Below are 17591 nucleotides of genomic sequence, written 5' to 3'. Positions count from 1 at the left end.
TGATTCATAATTAATAATAAAAAATAGCGTATCAGTTCAGAATTATTGTGTATCATTGAAATGCTTACTGGGGAAGAATAAAAAGGTTCTGTCAAGTTCTATCCCTTTGGCTTCAGGTAAATTTTGATATATCCAAATTCATATATTCCCCTCCTAGCCTAGTCTTTGATGTAGGTTTTGGGGAGCATCTGCTGTGAAACCAGTGGTTTTTTGTGAATGATTTGGTAAGGACTGTTTTTCTCCTTGATAAATGGTTTCCAGTTTTTAAATCTTACACCTCAAAGACTCTTTGGTTCAATGAGGGCAGCTCAAACAGTTCAGCAGATAATAGTGTTTGGTATTTCTTTGGGATATGGTTCTTTAATTAATTTGCGTTAGATATGTATTAAAGGTAAGATGCCCTCTAAGAAGATGGGACCTAATTTTTAAGAAAACCATAGCCAGTTGTCTGAGAGGAAAAATGGTGAGGCCTAGCAGTGAGTGAGACTAGGTTGAGAGAGGGGAATAGGATTTTTTGGCAACTCTCAAACCCAAAAATGACAGGTGAGAGAGTAATGATCTACACTATATGAGTTTATTCCCAGATATTTTCCAGCTGACCTAAGTGAATAGAGTTTGGGTTTAGTTAAACTCCTGCATCTTGTCTTTGTATCTCTGTTGGGAAAAAAGAAATTTTACTCGGTGATCAGGCTGTCCTACTGACAATAATGCAAGTATTGGCTAGTTCAGTCAGTTTTGTGTTGGTGACAGACAAAGTACCAAACAAGGTTTGAGTGCAGCAGAGTTTCCAGCAGTTGGCATATTTATGGAGAAAGCCAACAATGAAACACTGAACACATTTAAGCTTCCTGAATATTAGAGCACATTGGTAAGTGGGCAAGCAGAGAAATCTTAAGGGTGGAAGAAATGCCTTAAAATGGAAGTCCTGAAGAGCTCCACTTGTTATATTTATTAAAAAGCCTAATTATAGTCTGTAAGTATCTTTAAATTCAGAATATACTGGGCAAGTAGAGACTTTGTGATATGTCAGAGAGAAGCTTAGTAAGAGCTCTTTGATAACACATCAGTAAATTCATAACCAAACTGGAACACATATATTTTTTACAATGAGGGTAAGAGTTATCAGAAGAAAAAGCTTCCAAGAAAAGTAGCAGATTGTCCACGTACTCAGGAGTCAGATGCCTTTCTGGAAAACAGCTTGGCCAAATACAGCTTGTGTTGTAATCAAGTGTGAATAGTTGGACTCAAAGTCGTATAATGCAAAGGCATTTAACCTCTTGTCACACAAGCTCAAGGCTAAATGAGATGACCGAAGGGTCCCCCTGGTCCTTTTGGCCCAATATGAAAAATACCAGTAATGAAAACCAGATAGTCATCTTAAAAATAAGATGTATGGGAAGCAAACATCATACTTGGCAAGGATGCTACCAAACATGATTCAGTAACACGAAAAATTATATTCACAGGAATACAAATACTTGGTTATATGTGGATAAGAAAACAGTGTAAGAAGTCACAAAGAAAAACACTTTTTTTGGTTTTTTCCCCTCTTTTTTCTTTCTTTTTTTTTATTGTTTAATTCCTTTCCTTTTTTCATAATGAAGTTGTGAAATATTTGGAGCAACTCATATTTTAAAATATGAAAGCACATTAGATAGGAGCAAAAAGCATCTCTTCCTAAATGTAGGACTATAAATAGTCATATTGTAATTCTTTCTCTAGAAGACTTTAATCTGTTTTTTTAAAATCATTAGCAATTTTCCAAAATTTATATGTTCTTGAACATGAGGGGCAGAGTCCAGGAGAAATTCTGCCTTTTGTAGAGCAGCAGTGAGCATTCTCCTTTCTTCTGTTGGGTGCAATGGGGCCTCTTCTGGAAGCAGAGGCAAGATGGGTCAGTGTTCCAATATCTGGTAAAGAGCAGGAGTAAGAACTAACAAATAAAACTGTACACCACAGTGTCTGGACATATTTGACAGAGTAGATGATAAGAGACAGTGTGTTTTCTCAGTTATTTTTCAGCAGACCATTTTTCTTTGTTATGTTTCAAAGGAAGCAAGCAAGCTTGGTCCAAAGACTGAGATTTACTATATTCAGTTTTGGTAAAAATGTGAAATTATTTATTTTGAGGTATTCCTATATTTGACAGTACTTGAAAAAATAAATGAGTTGTTTTGTTTTGTTAGGATTGGCTTTTAACTTTCATAACTATAGCACATGTTACAACAACCACTTTGGGCCAAAAAACAGGTGATCATGCCTTGGGAAAAGAGAAACCAAAAACTATCTTACCCCAATTCTTGCCCCAGTTTGGATGATCTTTTTAAATGGACACTGACTTGAAATCCATACACATCATTCATTTTTCAATATGATTTGAAAACTTTCCGGCCATCAGTGATTTCGTTCTTCATTTTTACTCCTATGATCTCTTTTATGGTTTTTGCTCATTGGAATTTTTCACTCTCTACTTTTCATTTTCCCCTCTCCATCTAAATAAACATTTTTTATTGATGAACTAATATCTGATTTTCCTCTGGGAAAAGAAGTGCTGCAAATAAAATATATTCTGGAATTTCAGGATATGAAAGCTTTTCAGCTCATTCTTCCTTAGAAGCTATAGTGAAACTGAGTTGAGTAGTGTAAAGCTGTGGTCTCACAGCTGCATCTAGCACAGCTTAGTTTAGAGTTCCTCTTTTCCCCTTGGCATTTACCCACCGGGGAGGGAATATAGTGTGTAATCATGATTCCCTGTTAATTTTGTGTTATGAAATAACGGAGAAATTTCAATTAATTTCTTTGTTTTTTTCTTCTTTATTCTCTAGTTAACTGTGCCCAGTGCAGTGTAACATCGTAGAATCACCTCATCCTTAGAAGCAGTTGTCAGAAAAATATGGGCCTGCCTTGTAGAATGTATTAGCCCAATACATTGTCTCCATTTTATTATGAAGCTGCTGGGGAAGCTGTGATATACAGCACTGTCATTACAGATCTATTGTTAGAAGGGCTCTACAGTCTTCTGTGCACTGCCATTAATTTATAGCAGTAAACAATATGTAGCCCTCCAACTGCAGCAAAGCAGAATCTTTTAATGAGGTGGATGTTATTACCACAATAAATCAGTGCATTCGTGTAATGTATAATTCAATGTGTGTATTCCCACTGTAACTTCTCTGAGTAAGCTGATAGTGTATCATTGTCAGTGCACAGCTCCACAGTTCTTTTTTTTTTTTTTTTTCCCCTAAGCTTTTTTCATTTGGGGAATTTTTTTTATTTGCTTGCAAATAAATGTGACATGTCTTGATAGTTGTCCTGTTGCAGGCTTCAGAAACCAACTGTAACAATAACAGCTAAAATCAATACTGTGGATTCTGGCTGTATAGATCTCTGCGTGATACCTTTTTTTTATTTTTTTGAAAAGATAATGGAATCAATTCTAATTGGGTTTAGCTTTATAGTCAAGGAATGTAATTCAAGTAATTTTGTAACTATTGATTTGGGCTATACTCATTTGGAGAGTAATAATAGAGGCAGATAAAGAGAATACATAAAATGTTACAGAACTATACAGCACAACACTGTTCCTATTTTTAATTTGTATAATTTGTCTACAAATGACCTTCTTTTTTCTTTTTCTCCCTCAAGCATATCTGAGCCTTTAGGGAAAATCAGTACAACTGGAGATTCCAAAATGATTCTTGCAACAAAGAGACTTCTCGGAGTCAGTTTCATACTTCCCTGGAATACATTTGCTAAATCAGATAAAAATCCTTTTTATACAGGAACAACTTCTTTTAAAGGGTTATATTTCAAATTAGTGAACTGCAAAAATAGTAATTAACCTAAGATCTTTTTCTTTATCCTACTGCAATGTGAAAGCTGCTCTAAGTAAAAAATGTAAGATTAGATTTTAGGTCATTCAAAGATCTAATCTGTCCTAGAAGAGAAAATACTTTGAAGCTTGTATGCCAAATTTCACGTGAGCTGCAAAGAAGAATTATTGTTTGAATAATCATAATAGCAGAGAGAGTTTTTCACTTTAACTGTGCTTGAATTAAAGATGAGGTTACTGATATTTTTGTTCAAGGACTTTTAGTTTTTCCTCACCTTGTAGTGTATTCTTAAGTATATTTATTCTTGAAGAAGAGAGAGAAGGAAATATTTGGTCATGTTTATTCTTTGCTTAGATTTGAATGCACCCATTGTCCATACAGATGAACATAAATTACATTAATAACATACAAACAGTGTGCTAAATCTGTATACAAAATTTTATTGCACACATATTTTGCATATATATCCAAAGATATTTTAGAACTCTTACAGCATTTTACATGTGAAATTGCTAAATTCACTTTTGGGTTTCTCAGTGATTTGTGTGACCTCTGCTCATGTTTTTTCAAATCATTTAGACAAAAGTCTGCTGAGGAAATACACAGCTATAGATGCTAAATATTATGTTTCCTACTTTTAAATAAATCCCTTGGTGTTTATATTCTAGGTAAGCACAGAATAAAGAATAATTGTATTGGTTAAAGTGTGATAGACATTTTTAGTCATACATACATTGTTTCTTTTATATCAATGTTTTATATAAAAATTCTGATCTTTCATTTGTCTGTTTCAAAGGTTAAAATTCTATGAATTAAGTAAAACTTGGCTCGAGGTGGAAAACAGAAAGCATATAAACAAGAATAGTAATATCAAAATTCCAAGTCCACTGTTAATGTTCTGCCACCCTATCAATCACTACTTTTTTCTCCAAAAAATGTCAGAAAAAATATTTCTCAGTGTTGCTTACTGTTTGCTTAATAGTGTATCCAACATGCACACATATGCACAGATACCCAAGTTAAACAATACTTTGTCCCAGACATTCCACTGTGAATTGGATGGAGTCACTGACTTGAATCAGGAGTAAATGGAGCCTGTAGTAATGCAGAGGAGATTTTTCCAAGCAGCTGTGTGTGTATGCATGGAATCCTGGTTCCAAGTACACAGATCTCCTCGGGTGCTTACAGGAACCAACATCTGCTTTTGCAAAGCACCAAACCTAGTCTTTTTCCACGCATGCCAATAATTCTGGTTACCAGAAAGAGCAAGGGGAGTATGATGTGATAGTATTCACATTGAACTTATTTGCTTAATGAGTTTATTTTTACCAATCTCACAGCCTATTGGAGCTTTGAACCCAAAGAGAGCAGCATTCTTTGCTGAGAGATACGAATCATGGGAAGACGATCAGGTCCCGAAATTTCACTATGGCACTCATTATTCAACAGCAAGTTTTGCACTCACGTGGTTGTTAAGGATTGTAAGTATATCTTTTAAAAATTATTTTCCTTTAAGTTAAAATTAAAGCAATAAAAATCTAAACTAAAACTGAACGGTATATGAGAGTACTGAAATTTTCCAGTAATTGCAATCAGTTGCATAGGAGAAATGTGCTCCAAAGTTCAAGCAGAAAGTTTCAGGTTTTCTGGTAGAGTCTTTTCAAATCAGTAAAGTGTTTTCTCCTTAGAAGTTGATTTTTAGTGTACATATTTCTTTAAACATGGTTCACTTCCCTTCCTTGCATATTTTCTGACTGGACCAAGTACCAAGTGTTTGTGGTTCTTAATTAATTTTCCCCTCCTAATGACTGAGAGTTGATTTCTGATGATCATGAAGTTCTGTGATGTAAATAATTAATTTTTAAAAATCTGCTACAATTTATATGGAAGTAATTTTGAACTACTATATATTGATAATGTATTGGTTAAACAATGCATTTTTCAATAAAATTGAAAGGTGATTTATCTCCTAGGAAGTAATTTCTTTGGGAAAGCATTAGCAGCACATCATTAATTAAAGCTTGTTAGAATGTACAAGCATACATAAATCCTTGAAGTAATTTACAGTGCTTAGCTAATTTCAAGCAATTATCCACTAATATGTGCTTAAGTGTTCTTTAACTAAGACGAGGCTTTTAAATCTTCCAAACATTTTTCTAAATCATAAATTATATATGAAACAATAACAGTTCTGACGCTCTCAGTATTGGGTGCCAATTTTTAGATTAACAGATCACCTTGAACAAAGTAAAGCATGTTATTTTTGTTACATGCTAGTTTAATAAATATCTAAGGCACCTGAGCTTGTTCATGTTGTTGAGAGCAATTTGTGTCACAACTGACACAAACTGTAGTTTCTACTTCAGACTATATTCAGAGTATTTTCTTTTGGTTTTATTTGCTTTTCTTTATCTGAGTATATGTATGCGTGGAGTAAGATTAAAAAGCATTTTATTGAACAAACAAGGATCAGTTTGTATTTCTCATTCTCAAATAAAAGAATTAACTCTTTGCTATTAATCATGTGTCTGCCAGGAAAAAATAGCATCATTCACAACCAGAACGCAAAAGAATAATAAATTCCTTCTTTGACCCCAAAATTTTCTGAAGAGATGCATTTTTTTCTTCAATTAATCTTTTTATATGTATTTAGGAGCCCTTCACAACACTTTTCCTAAATCTGCAAGGTGGGAAGTTTGATCATGCAGATAGGACTTTTTCGTCTATTTCAAGAGCATGGCGCAACAGTCAGCGTGACACTTCTGACATCAAGGTAAAACATTTCCTGAAAGGTGTTAATGTATTTTATACTGCCTCTGCTTTTATTGCAGCTGGGAGTGTAGGATGGAAGGAAGAAGACTGGGAGACATCCCACCATTTGAAAAAAGATGCAAGGGAGATGATGTGTGGTTTTACTTTCATGAGAATATTTTAGTAAATTCTTCTGTAAAACTATAGCAAACATTTTTAGCCCTGAGACTAAAATATTTTGAACTGAGGAGGAAAACAAAGAAGACGAAGATGCTGGCAGTGGTGGGAAAGATCAGACCTAAGAAGGTAGATTAATATCAGAGTTGGATTTTTTTAATGGAAGGAAGGATGGAAAAGTGTAATTTGGAGAAAATCAAGGTCTAGCTCAAGGATGTCATGCAACCAGCAAGAGACATAAGTGACACAAAATCATTCACTCATATTTAGGGTGAGCAGATAATTTAGGAAAGGGTTGGTTTGTAAGTTACTGGAATGCAAAAATTATCCACTGACAGTGTTGAAAAAGGGATGTCTTTCTTGCATCTGTGAGAATGAAAGGCGATCAGTGGAATTAATTCCACTTAGAAATCGATATAATGTCTATATGAGATTGGGAAAGAAGTGTTTAGAAATTACAAACACACTAGATATATTTCAAATTTAATTGGCCATTATGGGCTTAATTTCCTTGTAACCTGCAAGATTGGCAGATGGAATTTCAGAGAGTATTTTCTGGGTTTTTTTGAGAAATGGAGAAGGAGAAAGATATCAGTAGTGGACAAATCAAGTATTTAATATGGAAAAAAGGAGCCAAGAAATTATGAGGTGAGTTTAACTACAATTCACAGAAAAATACTTAGGCAAAAAATCAGACTGTGTTTAAATGCCAGGAAGATAGCTTGGAGACAAGCAAATGAAACACATGTTTATCCAGAAGAGATTATGTCAAAGCAATCACAGTTTCTGATGAGAAAAGGTAACAGACCTTATGAACAGAGAAGAAGCAGATGATGATCTTAGTTTTTTACATTGTCTTATGAGTAAGCTGGGATTATTCTGTCTAAAAGAATCCACTGTATTTGGAGAATAGCTACCCACAGTTCATTATTAAAATTGAAAGATGTACTGAACGGAATTCTTCTTGATAATAACAGGTTAGGCCTTGATTTCCTTTGCTGTTAGATTGGGAGGTACTGGGAGTGTAGTGAAATGGGTAAGGCTTCTTGCAGAAGGGAGAAATTATTTTAGAAAAGTGTTAGGTGAAATTTATTAGGGAAAAGTAATAATTGTAATTTTCATGCAGATTCTCATACAGTTATAACACAGGGAACAATCTACTGTGGGGAAAAACAAAAAAATATTTAGGGTTCTAGTACATCACCAGTGCATGTGAATTAGCAGTATTATGGTATAACAATAGTGAGTAACATTTCATGGAAGATACATCAACAGGAAATAATGTAACTTTCAAAACGTATAACAAAAATCTTCACTTTTGCCCAGCTTTAATTTGGTCTGGGCTGGAATACACTCATAGTTGTAAGCTAGTTGGAGACAATCCACAGTGGAACAATGATAACAATGCAAGGTCTTGAAAATAAACTTCGGGGAAAGAGTGAGTAGCTATGCTTGTTTTTCTTCTAAAGCAGAGCAGATTGAGAAGGAGCTTGTGTCCTTCTATTACTGCTGTAAAAAAAAAAGGAAAAAAAATCTCAGCTGCCCATGCTGGATAGGATAAGAATTAATGCTCTTAGATATCAGGGAGATTTTGGTTAGAATCGAAGTAACCTTCCTAACAGAAAAATAAAAGCAATGAATGTTTCCCTGGCAATCAGTGTAGGGAGGAGTTTTTAGAAATGCTTAGGTAACTTTTGGAAATCATAAATGTGCAAGCTGGTGCTGCCTTTAGAGGCATCCCTACTGTAAAGGATGATCTCTTGGAGTTGCTTACAGCTTCCTGAGACTGTGAATCGCTGTGAATTACATGATGCTGCTGTGAAGCATCAGAGTGAGTACTAAGAGTATTACAGGAGTCTATTAGTGAGATTGGATGAGCAACCAAGAAGAGGGATGTGATAGAGATTTCCATAGGATATGTCTAAAGAATTAGAAAGGAAAATGTTTGAATGTTTCCATCTTCACTGGAAATACCTGTATTCCCCATATTTCATTACAGCTGTGAAAACCAAGTTTCCTGATACTTGGTGCTCTACCTTGCAAGTGTTTGTGAAATACATGGCTAAATGCAGAATACATGTTTTACATGCAGAATTGCAACATTTTAGCCTCCTGTTGCTTGAATGTGTTTAGTTGACTCATGCATGGAAGAGCCTGAACAAAGTGAAACATTTTGATAGTGCTCCTGTAGTTATTAGCAAGTAGGGGGCACAAAGGAAAAAAAAGAGTTTGTTCCTCTTCCAGCTGAAAATATTGTGACACTTAGAACCATTGAGCTGATTACAAGAAATTATTTCTACTTGCTGCTTGTGTGGAAAGAATGAATGCAGTTACTAGTGCTTCTTCCTAAGATTATTGTTAATCTTAGCTGGAAGAACTCTGTGTTACAGGGAGGACTAACAGGAGCTGACTTTGGAAAGAGCTCTTGCTGGCTGGTATCACTTCAGCAGAGAAAGCTGAAGCATATGTGTGGTCACAACCAATCTATGTCAATATCCTTGGAAAACCTTGGACTGATGATCAAAGCATGAAACCAGTGCTCCTCTGTAGAATAACCTTTGCTTGAACTTCACAAATTTTGATTTCAAGAGGTGATATGTGGCATAAAATTTCATTTCCTAGTTCTCCCTATCCATTTATTTGAGAAATGCAAATTAAAAATCTTTTGGAAGTTTACTAGTGTCTCACTACCATTCTGGCATTATTTACTAATTAGCTCAGGACTGGTGACTTTAAATGATTAACTATGTGTTTTTAAGTTAAATATTCTGCACTAAAGAATACTGCATGTATTTAAACTCTGTGAGAGTACCACTTGGTACTTTTAAAGTGCTTTATAGGCCTGACCAATAAATTAGTTACTTCTTAATTTACATTCTTGGTGCAAAACAATCCTGGTTAGTTTTGTTAATACCACAGAAAAAGCAAACCTGGATAGCCTGGAAGTATTTGCCTGCACTTGTTCAGAAGCACTTGTTCCTTCTGGTTTGGCACCTAACCTGTTGCAATAAGTCTATTTCTCATTATATGTACAACAACATAATTGTAACCCATGTTGCAGTTTGCATGTGTTTTCCCTTTTCCCACTGTAGTTTGCTGATTGTTTCCAGGGTTTTTTTAGGTTGGTTTTTTTTTTTTGGGGGGGTGAGGTTTGTTGTTGTTGTTAGTACCATATATGCAGATTTTAAGATCATCTGAAATCTCTTGCTGTCCTCCCAACAGCTGTGTAGCCTTCTCAGTGTCATCTGGAATTTTACTTCTGTGCCAGGCCATTAATGAGATTATTGACTGGAATTAAGAGCAGGGCAGACTCCATTACCATGTCCTCCCAGTCTGACAGTGAACTATTGATAAGTACTCTTGGAATATGGATTTCCAGCTTGGCTACTCCCACATTATTGTAACCCAATCTCATCTCCATTCTCTAGTTTGCTTGCAGGAATGTCATGGGAGACTGGGGCAGTCTCAGAGGTGTTTCTCAAAAGTAAAGCAACGCCTTGCCACTTTTTCTTTCACCATCCACTACTGCATCTTCCTTTTGAAAAGAAAATTAGATTGGTTTAATTCAATTGATTTTTTTTTCACAATTTTTCACCAAGCCACAGTCACTAGTATAGAGCTATGTACTGTTCTTCATGTCTTTTTCTCTGCTGCTTTGTGTTTATTTCTTTGAGTTGCTTTTGTGAATTTGATTAGTTTTGTTCAAAAAGAGTTGCTAGGAGACCATAATATTAAAGAAAACATTAGTAAACTCCAATTACACCGTTCTAGATTGTTCCACCATAAAATGGACACTAATATGTGAAATCCTGTGATATAACACACTGCTGTGGCAGCTATTGTAAGGCTGAGGGAATGGTACTGAGTATCTGAATTTGTATCTCATGCAGGTGCGTTTGGCAAATTGTGATCCTCATAGTGTAAAACAGCTGAATTTTAGGTACAGAAATGCTGTTTCAGCAAGTCTATTGTAAAACTTACTGGCATAACATAATTTTAGACAGTTTTTCTTTAAATCAAGCTTCATATTTAAAGTCTCAAAAGTTACTGAATAAACCTGCTGTGAAACTGGCAACATGACCTTCCTATAGGAGACATTTCATGTCATAGTAGTCACAAAAAGAGCAATGACCAGCAAATTCAGAAGCAAGTACCTATAAATTCAGATTTTTAATCATAAACTCCATGTCTGGTGTAGTAAAATATTTAATATATTTAGGATGCAGAGACTTGGTTTCCATAAAAGATTTGGTTTTGTGTAAAATTGTGCTAAGATCCATGACAGGAAAATACTTCCCTGAATTAACAAAAAATAAAATAAAAATTCCACATTCAGTCAGAACTGTGCATGGTAATCTGTGGAAATTATATTAGTTAAAAATACAGCCATCTGGATGTGTGGATCAGAAAGTTCCATCTAACATCTGTGATCTGCTTCTTTTACAGACAGCCCTGTCTGTATTGAAAATGAAGCAAATAGTTTCAATATCTGCTCCAAACTCCTTGTGTAGGTGTTTAAATAACAAATTTAGAGTAAGTTATGGACAGGTTTTCTGAAGTCCAAAGGAGAAGGAATGTAGTTATACATACAACTTTTTCTTCTTTCTCTGTCAAATTAACCTGAATTAACTAGTATATAAATATGTTCAATATACACCATTGAATACTTTTACTTAGATTCTAAGTAAAAAGTAAAATAATTTTAATATACATATAAAAATATATATTTATATATTTATATGTATATACATATGTAAATAGAGTAACAGGATTTAAAGTGCTTTATAGATGCAGGTTTTTATCCAGTGAGATATTGACTCCATAAAATCTATTTATTGATCAATAATGAATCAGGTCTTAATTGTGGTTATCATATGTTTCTTTAATCTGCTAAATAAATATCTGGACTTCCTGCAATTCTTTTTGCCTAATTGTGAATTACTGAGAAGTTTAGTATTTTTCTCAAACTAGAAAATGTTTGATGCATTATCACTTAGAACTTTAACAGAGTGGTTAAACATTGACAAAATTTATTCATTAATTACTTTCGGAACTTATTTCTTCATTAATTACCTTCAGAATTTTAATGGAAACCTGCCAAAATATTTTTCTTGCAAGTTGGTAGAGTTCCAGGCAGTGTCTTGAGACAATTTCTTAGTTGACAATTTCTTAGTGAGAAATAACACACATATAGCAGATGGAGGGAAACTCATGGGTAGTGAGAAATTATACTTCCCAACAGTCTTGAAAATTATTTCATTGAAGTGTGATGAAAAAACTGAAATTTGAGTTAATTTAACAGATTACTGTACATTTCTTGAATGCCATTTAAGTCCCTAACAGAAGAAATAAAGTGTGGCAATATGAATAAAAGTCTAGATTTATGCATATTTAAAAATATGCATTTTTATTATTCTGCTTGACAGGTTATATATAGGCTTTATATTGGTTAACATGATTGTGAAATAATTTAGTTTGAAAATTTGGTATCTTATAAATGTTTAAAAGGATTAGGGATCTGTCATTGTTTCTAGACATCTTTGGAGATCATATAACTGCTTCAAAATGTATCAGTCATTTTCTAAACAAAATTAAAAAAATAACATTTAATTGCATTAATGAAACAAAGTATCTAGAATTAATTTTTTTTGCGTGGTGGCCTATATGAAAATAGATTACCAGCGTTAAACTGACATCCTGTTGATACTGCATTTTTGTAAAAAAAAATTTAAAATAGTGTATTTTCCTTAGCAATCATTGTTTTTGTGTGCTATAGGGCAATTTTTGTTGGAGGAAAATTGTACTTTGGTTTTATGCAGAATTTTATAAATATTTTAATAAGAACCCTGATATGGCAGGTTTTTTTTAAAAGTAAGTACTGAGTGTTAGATTTATGTTGATATTGCCTGTGAGCTCCTTCTTCAGTTGTAGTGAAAAGCATAGCAGAACGACTGAAGTATTGCTTACTATAAGGATGTCTTGTTTCTTCCTTGTGGAAATGGCGAATTTCAACAGGTAAATTACAGAAAATAATTTCCAAACACAAGTCCTAAAACAAGAGATAATCATAGAGATGTTTTGGCTTTTTCTGTGAAATTTGAACAATAGAAATGTGGGGCAGTTTTACCATTTCTGTACATGTGCTGACTGTGGGAAATTTCAGAACTCAGCAGAGTTAGAAAAAGTATGGAGGGAACCAAAATTTTTAGTTGGAAGGGAAGACTTCCAGAGAGAACAAATCTAAACTGACTAGAATCCTTTAGCTTGCAAAAAGAGATCCCTGAGGAAGAATGTGATGATCATGTAGGTCTATAGTACATAGAAGGGTGCATAGAAGAGCAAATAAGGAACTAACATTTACTGTGTTCCACAAAATGGCCATTGGCACCATCCACTGGAACTGCCAGGAAGCAGTTTTAGAACAGCCAAAGGAAAATCTGTGCAGACAAAGCTACAGACCCCACGCTTCATGATTTTACAAATCAGAAGCATGGATTAGTTCAGAACCATTTAGCTGTAAGAAGATGACAGAATATCCATGCAGAGGCTGTATTTGCCCTGTGTTAGTCCAGTCCTTGTCACTGTTCCAGGTGAGATATTAAAGGATTCTTTAATTCTGGCCTCTCGTGTCTAGTCCTGAATGTTCATGGGATGTTTGTGTGAAAACATTTATTAACTCATTCCTCCTCAAAAAGTGCAATTTTTAATTTTTTTTTTTTTTCTCATGTGTCCAGGAAGTTCTATTATTTCTGGGGTTGCACACGTGGGTCAGCATCTGCTGTCTTAGTGTCATTCTGTGCATGTGATTTGAAGATTTTAAGAAAAAAGAAGACCTCAAAAATACAGTTGAGGAGGACTGTTAAAGACTGCAGCTGCCAAATATATGAAGAATATTTGTTTACTTGATAAAAATTAATATTTTGTGATCAGGTGTTTTTGCTGGTTTTAGGAAAAACTGTTTTCCTTTAACTAATGTTATAATTTTCACCCATATAAAGGCATTAAAAATGGGCTCTACATACAGCTCATTTCCAATGGCCACATGCATCTGTTTGCACTCCCTTTTTCCTTGGGTAAATGTTAGCACATGGCCAAGAGAACAAAATCACATAAGAAAGAAACTCCTTTTGTAGAAATGTACCATAATGGTGACAGTGAAAAACTTTCTGAAAACTCATTTCTGGAGTAATGAAAAGCTTTATGAAAAGTTTCTAATAGTCAAACTAGTAGAAATTACAGGTAATTTTGAGGCTTCCAGCATATTGTTTCTGTGTAACCTAATGAAAACAATGTGTTCTAGAAAGCCAAATGCTTTCTGATCTTGAAAGAAACTAATGAATAGCTGTACAGATACATATTTAAAGAAGAAATAAAAGCATTGGCAACATATGTAATGAGCTTGTATTTTAAGTGCTCAGAGCCAGGGAATGGTTTCATATTTGTGGTCCATGCTGCTATCAAATTAATAGTCCTGTGTCTCTGTTTTTTCTTTGCTGCTGTCTGTGATGATAAAAACACTGTAGCAACTGCAGTGTTACTTTTTTTTTTACAAACTTTATTTTTTACAGCGTTTATCCTCGCTACATTCTTGTTCTTCTGCAGTGAAATAATTTCAAATCTCTTTTCTATCAACTACCTGTCGAGCATTTGTTACAGAAGCATGTTTTTTACCCAAGTTAATTAAGGGGACTGTAAACAAATACAATTCAAAGCCAAGCAGTGTTTCACACAAGGATGGAGGTGATAATAGCTTAATTCCTGCTTGATCTTTCCTGTCTTTGCCCTGGCTACTGCGGCTTGACCTTGCCCGCAATCTGATGACCTCCTCATTGCACTCAGCCATTTGGAAAGCTGCTCATGCCATAGCTGGCCCTGAGGGGCTATCTTGGAGACCACTGAGCCGCTGACCCATGTCAGGACTGCATTTCAGGTCTGATCTGCTGATCTTCTGGCATGGCTACATCGTCCACCCAGGGTGGACAAAAGCCACTGAGGCAGTCTGATTTTTTTTTTTTTTTTTTCCTACTTCTCAAGTGGCCTGCAGCTTGCACTTGCTGTATGGAAGACCAATTTTACACCACTCATTTGCTATGAAATACACTTCCTGAAGCAATTACGTGTATTGATCCTTTCTTTACAAAGGAAGTAAATTCTCTAATTTAGTGGCTTAATTTTTCTAAATCCATCAAATTGCCAGGTTTTTTTTGGGGTGTATTTAAATCACAACATCAAGTTCAAAAAAAAAAAAAAAAACCAACCAAAAAACCAACCAACCAAAAAACCCAAAAAAACCCCCAACCAATCTACCTTTAAAATATAGGGCAGAAATATGTGTGTCATATCTTTATGGGCTTTTTCTATTAAGTGTTATACCTGGACGTTGCAGATATTCTTATGAAAGTGTATAAATAAGGTTCTAATCCCATTAACTTGGATAAATTTTTGTGTTACCTACTGTGTATTTTATAAAATGCATGACAACTTAGGACGTTGCAGGTCTGTTTGCAAAACAAGGAAATAATCCACTTATCCAGAAGAAAATCCTTGTGGGTTTGAGCATAATTTTCCTTCTTAGCATGTTATGTTCAGTTTTGCACTAGAACATGACATTTTCTGCTTAATAAAATTTTTGTTTAGCCATTACTATTACTTTGTTTTTCTGAGAAGACTTAGAAATCACAATTCCTATACTGTTTTTCCTTGGCCATGATAGCTGTGCCAGCAGAGATGCCAGAGCAGGCCAGCCAGCGAGGTGTAAATGCTGAGTTCCAGTCCTATTCAGCATAAGCCTAGAACATCAAAAATGTCATTTGTTTGCAGCAGTGATGATCCTGACAAGGAATTTAGTGCAGATTTTGTAACCATGTGAAGTCCCTGGCTTTTTTTCTCTTGTGCGTGAAATTTTGTATGGTTCTTCCCTGTAATTTATAGACTGGACACATAATTGAGTAAATGAACTTTATGTGAAAGAAAAATGGTGACTCTATTCAGCTTTATGGGGTTTGTTTGTTTGTTTGTTTGTATGTTTGTTTATTTGTTTTTATGGAACAGGTGGCATAACTCCAGGTATTTTGGAATTTAAAAAAAAATTATTTCTGGGCATTAAATAATCTTAGGTAATAGCCTAAACATCAGGTTCTTAGACCTTTTACATTAGAGAGAATAAGACTATAACTGAGTTTCACACCTTCATAATTAATATCTATGGTGCTGGTTTCACCCAACTGTAGATTGCCATTTGTGCATTAGTATATTGTACTAAAATGTGAAAGAATCAGTTTTCCACAACTTTTTACTATAATTGATTGTCTGTACCTTTCCACTAAATATTATCTGTGCCATGTGATGTTCATTACTTTGTTTTTTTAAGTTTCTCAGTGCATAATGTGCAACCAAAACCAATGTTCTGACATTTTAGTTTTATAGCCTGTTGTGTCTCAGTTCTTTGTCATCTTAAAAGCATGCTAAAGAGTCATCATATCTACAGGTTTGAATTTCAGAAAGTACAGAAGGGGACCCTTCTAGGAAGGAGGGGGATATCTGTGGGAGAATTTAATATATTCTCTTTGCTTAATTCCATTCTAATAATTAGTTTTTTTTAAGGTGACACAGTGCATCCTCTGACAGAATTTATAACATGGCATTGTTTTTAATTTATCTACAGGAATTGATTCCTGAATTTTATTACCTCCCAGAGATATTTGTCAACAGCAACAATTACAATCTGGGAGTGATGGATGATGGAACAGTGGTGTCAGATGTTGAACTTCCACCATGGGCCAAAACCCCAGAAGAATTTGTTCGCATAAACAGGCTGGTAAGATGTCTTTCTTCTATAGTCTCTCTTCTATAGAATCTGTCTTGCAAGATTCTTCTGAAATAATTTACATCTTTGCCTGCAATATATATTTATAATTTAAATAGAACTATGTCTGAAATTATATGAAGATACAGATTGTAATGTATAAGATATACATTACAAATGTAGGAAGAAAAAAGGAATATAGTGTTCTCAGTCTTAGATTTGCTCAAAAAAGTTTGAATGCAGTCTAAATGTACAGGAAATCTTACCCTTTTTCCATGTCAGGTCTTGTGGTTCTGAAGAGCCAATAAAATCATCACTTTACAAAAGGCTTGAAAAAGCTTGCTTGCTCGTAAAAATATTTGTGACTTAAATGTGATTTTGAGGTTTCTTAATTTTAGTGTCCATATAACTCCAAAGAGGCATTTTCAATCTTCTGCCACCTCTTCCATTTCTTCCATTAAATCAATATTTTTCAGAGCCTTTTTTACAAGAAAATAAAACTACATTCTCCTTTACCTGCTTCATTCTCAAATCTGTGTTACTGTTCTATTCCCTGTTTTTGGGAAGTGCAGTTCTTAGCACTGCCTGTCTTCACTGTGCCCTCTGGTGAAATTAAGTGTAATTAATTACAGAATAGCTGTTACACTGTCACTGGTGGTGTTTCAGCACATTCTCAAAAGCTGTGTTAGGCTCTTCTCAGAATGAAACAGTTCTGCGTTGATGGCATTCTGAAATAAATAACAGAAGCTTTTCCTAGCAAATCTTGAAATATGAGGCTGCACTTTTATGTGGTAGCCAGCTAACTGGGAAATAGTGAATTAAGGCATAGAAACTCCCAAAAACCTTTCAGGTACCAGGCTTATCAGGATAACATCCTGATATTCCTAAGTTGGGAAATATGAATCGAAGATGATCTGTTGGTGGTGGTACGTCAGGCTTCATAACATTGGAGAACCTTTACATAAGAAGAAATCTGTGGTTCAGAAGTCAATTGGAATGTTTTACACTGCGCTTTTACTGGTGAC

At 34.6% G+C, this 17591-nt stretch overlaps 1 protein-coding gene across 4 annotated transcripts in view; it reads left to right on the top strand.

Moving 5' to 3' along the window:
• LRBA (LPS responsive beige-like anchor protein) overlaps positions 1 to 17591 on the top strand; it is a 367373-nt gene that overhangs the window by 259569 nt on the left and 90213 nt on the right. For all 4 annotated transcript variants that reach the window (XM_038136498.1, XM_038136496.1, XM_038136497.1 and 1 more), the window contains 3 exons: positions 5174 to 5314; positions 6487 to 6606; positions 16426 to 16578. In XM_038136498.1, coding sequence (XP_037992426.1) covers positions 5174 to 5314; positions 6487 to 6606; positions 16426 to 16578 — 414 coding nt within the window. The remainder of the gene's footprint in view (positions 1 to 5173; positions 5315 to 6486; positions 6607 to 16425; positions 16579 to 17591) is intronic.

The sequence above is a fragment of the Motacilla alba genome, chromosome 4 (genome assembly GCF_015832195.1).
Source record: "Motacilla alba alba isolate MOTALB_02 chromosome 4, Motacilla_alba_V1.0_pri, whole genome shotgun sequence".
NCBI classification, from domain to species: domain Eukaryota; kingdom Metazoa; phylum Chordata; class Aves; order Passeriformes; family Motacillidae; genus Motacilla; species Motacilla alba.
This window is presented reverse-complemented; position numbering and strand designations above follow the sequence as displayed.